Source organism: Erythrolamprus reginae, chromosome 6 (assembly GCF_031021105.1).
Source record: "Erythrolamprus reginae isolate rEryReg1 chromosome 6, rEryReg1.hap1, whole genome shotgun sequence".
NCBI classification, from domain to species: Eukaryota; Metazoa; Chordata; class Lepidosauria; order Squamata; family Dipsadidae; genus Erythrolamprus; species Erythrolamprus reginae.
Genome location: NC_091955.1, coordinates 62,964,247 through 62,977,560, shown reverse-complemented (window position 1 = coordinate 62,977,560; position 13,314 = coordinate 62,964,247). Strand labels below are relative to the sequence as shown.

Genomic DNA, 13,314 nt, shown 5'->3' with positions numbered 1-13,314 from the left:
CCACCTCCACATTCCTTGGAGTAGGAGCTGGGCCAGAGCCAACCACAACAGTAAGAAGCCCGGTTCAGAATGGGCTGCGGCCCGGGAGTTGGGGACACTTTATTCTAACTGAAGACACCAATAAATCCCAGGAGAAAGATATGTTACTGAAGATATAACACTGGAAACATAAATGGGAAGAAATGGAAATACAGTACTAGCAGTAGAGGAAAACAGATTTGACCAAATTTAAACCAGAATGGCTTGCACAGATATTGCATATTATGTCATAATATAAAGTATTCTTAAACATGTGGTGTTTAAGAATAAAAAAAATGACTAAGGAAAAAATATAATTTATTTTTACTTTTTAATAAATATTGTACATGAGTTAGAAAATAACTACTGGGAGGTTAGAAACTAAATATTTACCTATAATATTTTTAGCAGTTTTTCTCCTTTTTTATCTTTAAAAAACAAAACAGTGAAGACATTGTTCAGTTTATATTCAGTTCAGATATTCAATAATATTCTTAAATTTCTTTTCCTTATTGTTACAAATAACAATCCATTTTAGTTTTCAATTTCTCATCAATAACACATTGTGTATAAACTGTACAATTTTTGCAACTTCTTTGTCTTTACTGGTAAAACAACATTTAAAAAAATGTTTGATCTTTTATCTCTTTTTAAAAAATATATAAAAAATAAGAAACCCTTGACATTTATGGCTTACAATAATTATAGTTTGGGAGGGGGGGCTGGACAGCTGCCCTTCACCTTAATTGATGCTAAAGCCATAAACTGCAGAGTTCATGAGACTAGGAAATCAGAAGATGAAATCCAGTTGCAGTTTTCAATAGAAATTCTTTGACACTTAATTACCAGCTTTACAAGAGACTTAACAAATGACTGCAGTTGATACCTCTTATTTAACAGCTGAGGCCTGAGTCCAGCCAAGGAGATCAGGGGTGATTTCTTAATGAAAAAATAATTTCTAAGTCTGGCTATTGTCACCCTAGGGAAAGCTGCAATTCTCCAAGTCAATATGGGCGGAACTTTCGCTGCGCTCTCATGAGAGCAATTTTCTGCTTATCCTCTTCAAATTTCTTTCTCAGCTGGGCTATATCTGAAAGAATCACATAAGATATTAAACAGGTGAGATGAGAATATCGTTCTTAAACCATCTAAGTTTTCAATCCTATAATCTCTTAGCAGGTAAACTACTCAAGGTGATTCAAATTATTACTGGAAAATAGGAATGAGGAAGAAAAATGCTTTCACAACCTTCAACCCATTTGCCATTAAGTAACCAGATAACATAGTGGGAGTTAGCTAGAGAATATGAAAAAGGTTTTATGCATTTAGCAATCTTCCTATCCCATTCTGTCTTATTTAGTGTTATGCCGGGCTCACGTTAGGAGCCCCAGTGAAGTCAGGAATGTAAAATTCAAACACACACACGCTGATGCAGATTAAACAGCAGAACAGTTTATCAAAGAAAAATACGGTGCACACGGACATTTAACTGAGCAAATGAGCTCAAACACAGATAACAGACTTTGCCAGCTGTGAGAATAAAACAAACCAAAGCAGATAGGAGCAGCTGTGAAAAATGTCACAGCCAAAACCTCTTTTAGTCACTCCACAAGTTTTTACTTAACTGTGAAATCTCCCCAAGAGTCTATGAATAATCAGGAACAAAGTTCAAGCATGATGTCCTTATCCAAACTGATAATCTCCCCCACACAGCAATGCTGGCAATTTATCAGCAGCCCCATTAGCCTAATTGCCCCAGCCACAGGTGTCCTCCTTTATCTTCTGTGTCTATGATACTTGCACAGTTGTTCCCTTCTTGTCATAAACCTGCGCCTGGGAGCATCTATTAATCCCTCTGAATCTGATGACTCACTAATGGGGTCATTAGCTAATGGGCTGCCTGCATCTACCTCACCCTCCGATCCTGCTTCACTCCCAGAGTCTGCCCTTGACACAGAATCTTCACTGTCCGAAGCTATTGGCAGTAAAACCGGTCTCTGAGAACTTGAGGATTCTCCTAAACCAACATCCCGTCCTCAGAGCAGGAGCTGGCCCAGAGCCAACCACAACATTTAGTATTAACCATTCTGAGTTGGGGGATATTTAGATTGAGTTCCACTTTTCTTTCAAGTAATCTACTGGAATAATTTATCCCCTTGTTTTTGTATTTTGATTGTGGAGAAAAAGAGCAAAATAAAAAAAGGATTGGTCCAGATCACATTTGCTTTGGATTTATGCATATCCTCTGACAAGCCTAGTCCCCTTAACTCTAGGTATCTTCCAATAGATAACTCCCCCAAAGTAATGTGAAGAGTATAGCATATTGCACTGAACGAAATATTTAAAACTCAACAATTTTAGCTTGAAAAAAAATATCACTATGCTATATGTTGAATTTAATTTTAGAGTCCAATATTTTTTCTACTACGCTTTATCTGCCAAAGTTAATTATAAAGGCTATTGGGACTATGACAGATATGAACTATCTCCTGCCAAGATAAAGAAGTGTCCAATTATGCTGTTTAATGCCTTGGCCTCAGTGTTATTTGCAGGACAGTAACTCTTATCACCTTAGATTAGCCATGAAGTACCTAATTTTTAAGAGGAACTTCCAAGAATTAAACTACCTGTATATCTTAACTCTTTTTTGTTCAGTAATTTTAAAAAATTCCCCTGAATAACTGGAAATTACCATTTGGAAATTACCTTGTTTTTTTTAAAAAATTCTTTATTTCTGAGGTTTTAAATTTTAAAAACTTGCTGTGATATAGCTTGAGTCTAGAACCCAGTTTTATTTGCTTTTTAAATTTCATTTTTAGTGGCTTCTTTTTTGGTAAACCCTTATACAAAGGATATTGGGGTTCTACACTGTTTGTCCATGATTTATTGACTTAAAAAGCAGAACAGAAGAAAACAAAGTCTTTCAGTTTTATATATACATATTCACTGAATCATAAGTGATCACCTAAATAAAAACCAATTTTTGGAAATTGTGTTAACAGCATTTAGTCTTTCTCCAGATTGACTATAGAAAGACTATATTACCTAACAATACAATCTGATATTATCGAAACTAATTATTAAGAGATGTGCTATATCCTGGAGAGCTAGTTTAGGTAGTGATCAAGCCATCCATTTTGAAACTTGGAGACTGTGAGTTCTACTCTTTCTTTAGATACAGTTCGCTCTTAGCTCCAGGCCAGTCATTCTCTTTTAGCCCTAGGAAGCAGGTAATGGCAAACCACTTCTGAAATCTCTGGTGGTTGTTACCAGATCAGGTAGCCTGCAGTCTGTATCTGTGCATCGGAAGAATTTTGTGTTTATCTCAGGAAATTCATAATCTAATTTTCAACTAATTTTTCTAACTAACAATATAACTTTGAATATTGTTTCTATCTTATTGAATATTCTACCCCAACAGTTTTCTTCTGCAAATTTGATAAATATTCCTTATATTCCAAGTGATTAATAAAAACGTTGCTTGAACCTTATGCCTGAAACAGTTCACAAAAGGTAAATAACTCACGTTCCCTCTTGGTTTCACGATGTTGCCAGGCATAGAAATTGAGCAGTTCCTTCCGTGCTCTCTTGCGTTTCTCTCTTTCTAGGGCCCGCAAATTGGCTGCTTCTGTCCATGGAAGGCCAGGCTTTCGGCCCTTCCTTGTCACTTTCACCCACCCTTCCTTATCAGGAATACCTTCTTCCTTTTCGGCCTTGGCTTCTTCCTATTCCAGGAATGTAAAAGGAAAAAAATCTCAAGGTTGTATGAAAATAGTTTGATGTCATATTTGCTTTTAAGAAGTGTTTACAATTCAGAAGGCCACTCTTAACTTGAAGAAATCCCAGTTTTGTGCAAAGTGAGCTTTCTTTTAATAACAGTTTTGTTCTCAGGAAATATGGCTAATGTAATTGTCCAAATAATCACTTTTCAGATATGTAATACATGTTAGGGAGAAAATGTCCTGGTCAAGTTCAGTATGATGGACACAATATGGTACAACAACCATAGATAGTGTATTGAAAAACTGCTATAATTTTTGGATTGAAAACATACTAACACTTTACATCTGACTTTGCTTTTTTCTTCTGCCTGTTTACATATTCTCAAATATATTTTGTGAGATAATATGCTGAGACAAATAATTGCTAGTCTAATGAGCTTTCTGTCTGAGAGGAAATCAACTCCGGTTTCCCAGGCCCCACCTAAACATTGTAATCTCTGCACCATGCCAACCATTACTAATCCTAATCCATTCCAGAGGGGTTGGATCAAGGAAAGACTCCTTGAAGACAGGCAGTATTTCCCTACAACAATTATGTCCTTGGCTGCTTTACCTTTGCAATCTTTTGATCATAATTTTGCATGAAAGAGTCAATTTCTGTCTTCAGCTCAGCAGGATCCACAATTGAGGCTGTGTATCTAGCAATCCATTCTGAAAGAGTAAGGACAAAATAATCAGCAACTTTGCAGTGAAATTCTCAGGAAATGAAAAGAGGGAGAAATCATCTTGAGTATCTGGAAGTTACTTTTCATATACTGTATTCTGAACCAAATTCAGTGCTGTAGAACAAGCCTATCTATATCTAAGCACAAAAGTTTAAATTTTATAGTATTATTTTATAGTAGTATCTATATATATAAAAGCCAAATCCACTCATGTATCATCACAAAATCTCCAAAACCATAAAGCCTACAAACTTAAAACTTGGCACCTATGTTCCTCTTGCCTTCTAGGTACTCGCTAAGAAAGGATTTTTTGAAATGATCATCAGATCATTAGTTATTTATTATATTATTATTAACACACTGATGCTAAGGAGCTAGATCAGGGGTCGGCAACCTGCAGCTCTGGAGCGGCATGTGGCTCTTTGGGCATTCTGTCATGGCTCCTTGTCACCCTGTTGTGACAGTGGCATGGTCTGAGTCTTAGTGTGGGAGCAAAGCATGCCTGTACATCCTTTGCATGTCAACAGAATTCTGTCTGGTACGTTTGCTGTTGCCACCAGTAAAGATTACGGGGAGAGAACGGCAGGGGCGTATCTTGCAGTGTGGGGGCCATCCCCCAAGCCTGGCCTTCCTTCTCCCTTGTCAGCAAGGCCAAGAGAATGAAGGAGGCGGCGTTGGGAAGTGCTCCCCTGCCTTGCCCAGCACAACAGCCCAGTGGGGGGAGGTTGAAGAGGGCCTGGAAGAACCGGCCCCATTGGCGAGTTGGACGGTGGATAGGAGTGGTCCAGCTCTCCCAGTGAAACGTGCCGCTTTCTGTTTTCTGTGTTTTTCCTTATCTCAGCTCTTTCAGCAAGAGTTATATTTCTGTTTGCTTTCATTTCTGCTGGCATCAATGGCTAGGGCTCTGCTCACCTCTCTCTCAATTCAGCCCTTGCCAAAGATGCTCAGCCATCAGCCAGTCTCCCTCACTTTGTGTCTGTCTGTCTGTCTGTCTCTCTGTGTCTTGCTCCCTGCCTCTGTGTCTCACTCTCGGAAAGTCCTGCAGCCCCGTGTGTGCTCTTTGGGACTTTCCGCCAGCTGTTTTTCTTCCATTTGGAAAGCGGAGCTGATGGAGGAATATGTGGCGGAGGCTTTCCTCCTCCTGCCCCTCCTCCCATGCGAACCCTCCTGGCCCCGCCACAGCCAGCCAGAGCATTGGGAGAGGAAGAGGGGGAGGAGAAAAGAAGTCTCTGCTGCAAGTTGCCCTCACTGCTCCACCAGCCCGGCTTTCCAAAAGGAACAAGGAAAAACAGCTGGTGAAAAGCCCCAAAGAGCACACACAGGGCTGCAGGGCTTTCCGTGAGTGAGAAGAGGGTGGGAGACAGAGCGGAAGTTACCTATTTCCCATAAAAAACACAGACATGCAAAACCTGGGTAGGCACGGCTGGGGGTCATGTGACTAGGTGGGAGTGAGTGACATCGAGGTGGCCACACCCACCCAGGTTTTGTGGCTCCCAGTGTTTTGTTTTCCATGGGAAATAGACCAAGTGGCTCTTTTAAGTGTTTGCCGACCCCTCAACTAGATGTTTTACTCCCCCTCCCCACCTGAAAAAAAACCTCTGTTCCAACTGCCAATGGACATGGCCAGCGTGTGACTCATCTGCCTGCGGGCTGGGAGTTTATACATTCTACTTCATGCTAAGTTCAGTTTCATAGCAAAGCATGGGTATCCAGTGACTAGTTATTATTATATCAAACAAGCCAACAATATAAATGCATGCATACATCCAATATGACTGCCACTGGGGATTTAGTGCTGTTAAGCTGGATAGCCATTAGGGAGTCCCAGTGTTTTGGTTCATGGCTTGCCAGTGGAGATGGCAGTCGAGTCAGAGGTGATGGAGGGGTGCCTGGGTTATCATTGGAGCCAGTGGAAGGCTCTGAACAGCAGAAGGTCTCAGAGCTTGATGCAGAGCAGGTGTTTGTATGTAACTTACTGTGAATGCCAGTTTGCACAGGATGGCTGTCTGAAGATATTATCAGCGGTCCTTGTAGTGAGGAGGCTTTGGCAGCCTGTACTTCAGCAGGTCTTCTGAATACCACATAAGCTACTTGGAATCCCTGTGAAGCAAGACACATTTTGTTTCAGGTTTCACTTACATGTGTCAAAAAAACAAGGGCAACCACAGAGATAGCTGTTCAGCCTCATTCTGGCTGTTCATATGCCCTTACACCCCCCCCCCCCCCCCAATTGCTATGTTTCTAAAATACAAAAGTAAGTCCCTGGAATAATTGACTATTTTTCTTGAGATCACTTGCAGGTTGTTCTGTCACAGATAGGTCTGGAAATATTTATGAATCCTGGTCTGAGCAAAGGCCAACTGAGGCAAACTATAAAGGGACCCAACTCCTTTCAGCCAAAAGCTACTATAACAGCACATAGTACGTGTTGTGATTCCGTCTGAGGCTCCTCAGGGAACGGCTGAACCTCTGCCGGCTCCATGCTCAGAGGGGGAGGAGGAGGAACAGGAACAGGAGGAGGAGGGCCAGGCAGACGGGGAGGAGGAATATCAGGCCGAGGGAGAGGGAGAACAGCCTGAGTCCCCCGGGGTGGAGCTCTCCCCAGCAAGCAGCCTGGAGTCCTTGGATGAAAATGCACAAGCCATCATCGATCTCAGGCAGAGAAGAGCAGCATAACGAAGGGGACAATTAGCCAGGTATTTCCAGCCCTAAATAGGCAACAGCTGGGTTTGGGTGTGGTTCTCCCCAGAAAGGCTGAAAAGGCAGACCCACCCTTCCTGTATTGTGGAGTATTATCTTTGGGAGTCCTGGGACCTGGCTGTGATCTTTGGCGTTTCTGACTCTGGCTTATGGCCCTGAAGGCTGAAACCTTGGGGGGAAAGACGTGGGTCTTATTCTCTACAGTGGTGTGTGTGCCAGCAAGAAGTCTGCTGTATTGTCTGGCCGTCATGACTCTGCTGTGAAGCCTCATAGCCTGTCTGTTGGGAAGAACAGGTTTTTCTCTGTGTTTGTTTTTCCAACTATAAAGTGCCTTTGCTTTTACCAGCGTGTCTGGCTGCTTTTTTCAGTTGGTGTTGAAGTCTGGGGGCACCCAGACAGAACAGTACGTTTGTTAGTTCCAAAGATCTTGATACACAACTACAGTGGAACCCCGACATAAGAGCTGCTCTACTTAAGAGCAACTCGAGATAAGAGCTGGGAGGGGAGAGATATTTTTGTTCTACTTACAAGCCCAAATTCGAGATACAAGCGCCAAGGAGCTGTCTCCTGAAGCCAAACGCTAACTTCCGCGTTCGGCTTCAGGAGACAGCTGCGAAGCGGCGCGCGTGTTTTAAAAGGTTGCAGCCGGCCTGGGGGGCTCGGGGGGGTGCTTGCAGCTTTCTTTCTTGCTCTTTTTCTTTCTCTCTTTTACCTTCCCTTCCTCTATTTCTTCTTTTCTTTCTCCTTCCCACCTTCTTCCCTCCCTCCCTCCCTTCACTCATTCCTCTCTTACTCTCCCCTTTCATAAGTTTCCTTGCTTCCTTCCTCTGTTCCTGTCCCTTCCCCCTTTCTTTCTTTCTTTCTTTCTTGCTCTTTTTCTTTCTCTCTTTTACCTTCCCTTCCTCTATTTCTTCTTTTCTTTCTCCTTCCCACCTTCTTCCCTCCCTCCCTCCTTTCACTCATTCCTCTCTTACTCTCCCCTTCCATAAGTTTCCTTGCTTCCTTCCTCTGTTCCTGTCCCTTCCCTCTTTCCTTCCTTCCTTCCCACCCTCCATTCATTCACCCATTCCTCTCTTGATCGCTTAAAGCCGGTCCCTGGTGCAAAAAGGGTTGGGGACCTCTGTCCTACAGGATTGGGTGGCAGAGAAGTTGAACATATGTAAATTTAAAAGTTTAAGACAGTTTACAAGTTAAGTGAAAGAAACTTCATTATTCATTTATATGTACATGTACATTTCTTCATTAAAAACATGTCTTTCTGCATAATTTAGACTAACTTTGTGAGTTTTTTGAGGGCTGGAACCAATTAAAATTATTTACATTAATTCCTATGGGGAAAAGTCGTTCGAGATAAGAGCTGCTCGACTTAAGAGCCCAGGTCCGGAACGAATTAAACTCGTATCTCGAGGTACCACTGTACTTGATTATTTTATTGAGGAATCAAGAACCATGTGAGTGTTAAGCCAAGGCTATTATAATGACCAGTGATGGGATCCAGCCAGTTTAACAACCAGTGTGGTGATCTCGCGCTTTGCGTATGCATTTTGTGCACACATGCCTGGTGTATGTTGGAGCAAACCAGTTCACTCCCAGCTGTTCATCAGAGCATCCGGTTCACCCGAACTGGTCCGAACTGGTAGAATCCCACCCCCGATAATGACAAATTTGCTTTTTCAAAAGTGCTCATTTGTCTTTAATAAAAAGGTAATGCCATAACTTCCTTCATCATGCTATTCTCTTCCACATTCCCAATTTACCAAGGGTATCTTGATATTGAAGAACTTGGTCCTGGATATTTCTATCCCATCTCCTGGCTTTGGCTTTTCACACATCTCCACAGATTGTACCGGGCAAAATTTTGAGAACAGCCTTGATAAACATTCCTAAAAGGAAAGGAAAAAAAGTTTCAGCACAATTCATGGCATAGTTGGAGAATGGACATTTCTGAAAGATGAAATGGTTTCTTCCATTTTGCCCAAAATTGTCATCAATCTACAGTAGGCAGGTTACTATTTACATCTTTCTTCTTTTCAATCAGGGTTCATAGCTTGAGGACCAGAATCCCTCCAAAAGTTTCCATGGTTATATAATTTTTAATGTGAGAGAAGGGGAAAATTACAAAATAAATGGCTAGATATCCTACAACATATTTAATTGTATGTATGCCATTATCGTGCTCACTACTTTTTGTGCCTTAATTTTCGGACTCCAGCAACCAACACATCATTGAAAAAGTCAGCATGCCCCACTGAAAACTGTGGATTCTTTCTTAAGAACTCTTAAGAATTCTGTATCTTTATTCTGGAGTCTTGGCATGCTGCACCTTTCTTTTGGCAGTGAGCCTGATCACAATTTTGAGATGGAATTAACTCTGTCCTTCATGTGGATGGGGTGCAGGGCCGAGAGAAAAAGACCTATGTATTCTTTTAACTATACTACTTGTTTATTTGCTCAATCTTTTTAAAAAAATAAATTCTTAGCAAAGCTTTCTTTATGTTCAAGATGGTCATTCACTCCAACCAGCACTGAAAATATCTACAATCAGTTGTTCCATACCTGTTCTCAATGCTAATATATGAACTATGGAAGCTGAAAGTCCACACATCTTGTGAGGCACCAAGTTAGAGGGCCCACATTAGGCAGAATGTCAGATAAACTAAAATAAGATCAGTTGACAAAATGAAAAAGACAACACATTTTGTCAGTAGGCTTGTATTCTGAGCAGAATGTTATTCATAAAAGTCCAATGTATATTATCTTCTCAAAACTATCTTGTTAATTTGTAATATCTCTGTTCTGAATGACCACATTTCTGTAGCTTATGTAATACTCCTCTCCTTCCTGAAATAAACTCACCTCTGTACAATATGGAGGGATGTTTAAGACAAAAAGAGTTCGGTTTTGAGGCCTCTTGGGATCTCTCCCCTCTCTGACTTTGTGTTCTTTCACATAGAGATAATGAGATGACTGGTGCTTCTCAGAAAACTTGACTGGAATAGCTAAAAAAGAAAAGCATTTTCTAATCAATTAAAAAAACAAGCAATCAGATAAAGAGACTGGGGGTATCCTAATAACACCCTTTTCTTGAAAATATATTTTTAAAAATTTTACTGACTCTGATTAGAGGGGGATGGGACTGGGACTGGATGACTTCCTGAAGCAAGAAAAGCCCAGGGAAACTTTTCTCTCCATGCAGAGAACATTAAAATTCAGAAATTAAAATGCATATAAATGTATATGAAAGATCTGTCTCCATTTTTACAGATACTGTATATCTGCTGCATCTGTCCACCTTAACGTTCATGGACTCTAGACAGTTGTAAACTATTTTTGCTGAACTGGAGTGGGGAGTAGGTATTGCATGTCTCTCCAATATCTCCTTTCCACCTGTATAAATTGCAGTGAACACATATGCTATATGGGGCAAAAAATATACATTTGAACACTGATTAAAGATCACCATCTTTTATACGAAAAAGAAGTAAAAATTACAAATTACTAATAAACAGCGAGATGCTAGAATAAATAGATGAATTTAAGTAAATTTAACAAAATGTTTATTAAAAGCAGGAAAATACAAAAGCATTCAGACACACAAACACTGGAGAAAATAAGTGCCTTTTGCCAGAAATGACTTTTTTTAAGAGGGGCAAGTGGCTCATTGACTAAAATGCTGAACCAGATCCCCAGGGTTAAATGAAGAGGGAAGAAAAGAACAAGAACATTGTGATGGACAGAATTGAAATTTATACAGGCAAAAGAGAATGTATGATAGTGTCTGGTAGCAACAGGAAAAATTGCAAGGATACATAGGCATAGAGCAGCATCTGATCTCACAATGGTGCTGTGGGGAAAATAGCAGGAAGGATTATTATATATGTTTGTTACCTCAAGTTATTTATAAAAATAAAGGTGGTATAATACAAACAAACATTATGCTTTTACACCACATCAGGTTACTTGTGCAACTAGGTAAATCGTGTGAAAAAATGGGATGGGATTTGCATCATACTGTTCTACTGCTTTGACTAATCTGAACACCCATTTGCCTACCTTGCAGGTGTTTGCTAGATTTAGTTATCTTTAAAAAAAAATATCTTGTGCTTCATTTTATTGGTTTTCCATTTCTTACACCTTTTTGCACTTGATATATTGCTGCTTAAAGACGAAGCATATTCTTTTGTACATGCATGCATTTACAGAATGCTCGAATCACAAGTGGAATAGAAAGATTTTTGATTAAATCTAAATTTCTGATTTTATCAAATGTATATTTTCTTTTATGTACACTGAGACCATATGCACCAAAGAAAAATTCCTTGTGTGCCCAATCACACTTGGCCAATAAAGAATTCTATTCTATTCTAAAAAAACAATTTGGATTCACCGTCTAAGATACTTTATTTAATCACGGTCTCCATTATCTTCTGCGGAAAACCAGGTTCCAACCACAAGCAGAAGCGCAACGTTCTATTGATTTGCATGCAGACCTTTTGCATCCGCGTATACATCACTTTTGCCCCATTAGGGAAAGAAACAAAAGGATGCGTATCAGCACACTGTCAAAAACCAGGTCAGAGGCCGTCAAGCAGCCGAGAAAGCAGCTTCGGTATTACCGGAGGTTTCTCACCTCACATTTCCTACTCACCGGTGTATCCCAGGGGGGCGACAGCTTCCCCGCTTTTCACACACTTCGAGCCGGAGGCCGCCATTTTGGCTCGGAGGAAATTGCGTCGTCCTTCGCAGCTGCTGAGTATCGCGAGGTTTCCTGGGACCAATAACTTTCCCGGGAAAATCGAAGGGTGGCTTCGTTGCGCAGCCTTGGGGCAATGGTCTCCAACCTTGGCCGCTTTAAGACCTGTGCACTTCAACTCCCAGAATTCCTCAACCAGCAAAGTTGGCTAAGGAATTCTGGGAGCTGAAGTCCACAGGTTTTAAAGCGGCCAAAGTTGGAGACCCCTGCTTTAGGATGTTTGTGTGGGTGGGTTGTTACGCGTATGCCTCAACTGGTTATGTGTCGTTAGTTACGTGTCGCCCTGTTGCCTTTTTTTAAAAGAAGAAACTTTTAGGGTTGTGACGAGAGACGCTTAGAGGCGATAAATGACACAGCCCCCCTTTTCAAAGCCTAGGTTCACATTCATGAAACGTTCGTAACCGGCGAGGAAAGGGAAGATTCTGGAAACGGAAGATTCCGAGCCGAAAAATCACGCGGGAGACGAGGTTCCAGGGTTAATTTTGGAGCTGAACACTACTAGTGGGGCATCCAGGCTTACGTTTTTGTTTTTTGAAAGCATCGTAGAAACCCTTCTCTGTTTGAGAAGCGTCCACAGAGAATTCCTTCGGTTTTAATAGAATGGATATATTGCCACGTGGAAGATTTTCCTTTCAACCTGAGGGAAATTTCTGACGACTTCCCAACAATAGGGAAGCGACTGCGTGTTGCTTTTTGGTTGGGGTTTTTTTGTTTGCTGACTTACCGATATACAGTACAGTACTGTATTCAGGAATCCTGTAGGATTTCTGAGGAGACTTATCCCAAACTTGAATCATACTTGGCTTGAGGCCTCCAGCTAATAATATCGCATTGTAATGGAATAGTTAAGTTTATATTCAATGTGAAAAGTTAAACATCATATATTCTGGGTATTATATCTCACGTGGTTATTTTAATCCCCATTCTAATTTCTCAAAAACTCCCAGCAAAAATCTTCCTGAATATGAAAAGCAGTCTCTTAGGGTGAAGTTGATCTGCAAATTTAGATTAAAAATCATCTAAGAGTTGAGTTCCTCATCCCTAGGAGAGTAATGAACAAGCCCATTCCTTAAATTAGACATGCTATCAGCTATTTAGAAGCATTCCCAAAATTAAACCTTACAAACTTTGCTTTGTACCTTTTTAAAAAAAAGAATGTAGAATATTCTCTGTACAACAAATACACTATTTATTCAGAAACATATTACATCATGTTCTACGGTTAACCTCTGTAACCAACCCACTGCTGTTAATGAAGGACAGACAAGGAATAGCATTTCTGCACAAAAAAAGTACTGTTAGGCTTACAGTAGAGTAAGCTGTTACTAGGGGATTTTAATACACATGAAAATGTTTAAATCCTGCAGTTAAGAGAACAAAAATCCAATGTCCAAGG

At 40.6% G+C, this 13,314-nt stretch overlaps 1 protein-coding gene across 1 annotated transcript; it reads right to left on the bottom strand.

Annotated features, from left to right (window-relative positions):
• Positions 1-335: 335 nt before the first annotated feature.
• RRP7A (ribosomal RNA processing 7 homolog A) lies at positions 336-11,987 on the bottom strand. Its single transcript, XM_070755994.1, has 7 exons — positions 11,814-11,987; positions 10,022-10,164; positions 8,923-9,048; positions 6,442-6,565; positions 4,354-4,451; positions 3,545-3,743; positions 336-1,108 (listed from the first exon to the last, which is right to left on the bottom strand). The coding sequence occupies exons 1-7, from the start codon at positions 11,875-11,877 to the stop codon at positions 1,023-1,025; spliced, it is 840 nt and encodes a 279-aa protein (XP_070612095.1). The 5' UTR covers positions 11,878-11,987; the 3' UTR covers positions 336-1,022.
• Positions 11,988-13,314: the final 1,327 nt, after the last annotated feature.

What these genes read in the sequence shown, in the direction of transcription:
- RRP7A (XM_070755994.1), bottom strand. Translation starts at nt 11,877, where the DNA reads ATGGCGGCCTCCGGCTCGAAGTGTGTGAAAAGCGGGGAAGCTGTCGCC. An exon ending in TCCCTCCATATTGTACAGAG is followed by an intron (nt 9,049 to 10,021) that starts GTGAGTTTATTT and finishes CTTTCCTTTTAG; the next exon opens with GAATGTTTATCAAGGCTGTT. An exon ending in ATGATCAAAAGATTGCAAAG is followed by an intron (nt 3,744 to 4,353) that starts GTAAAGCAGCCA and finishes TTCCTGGAATAG; the next exon opens with GAAGAAGCCAAGGCCGAAAA.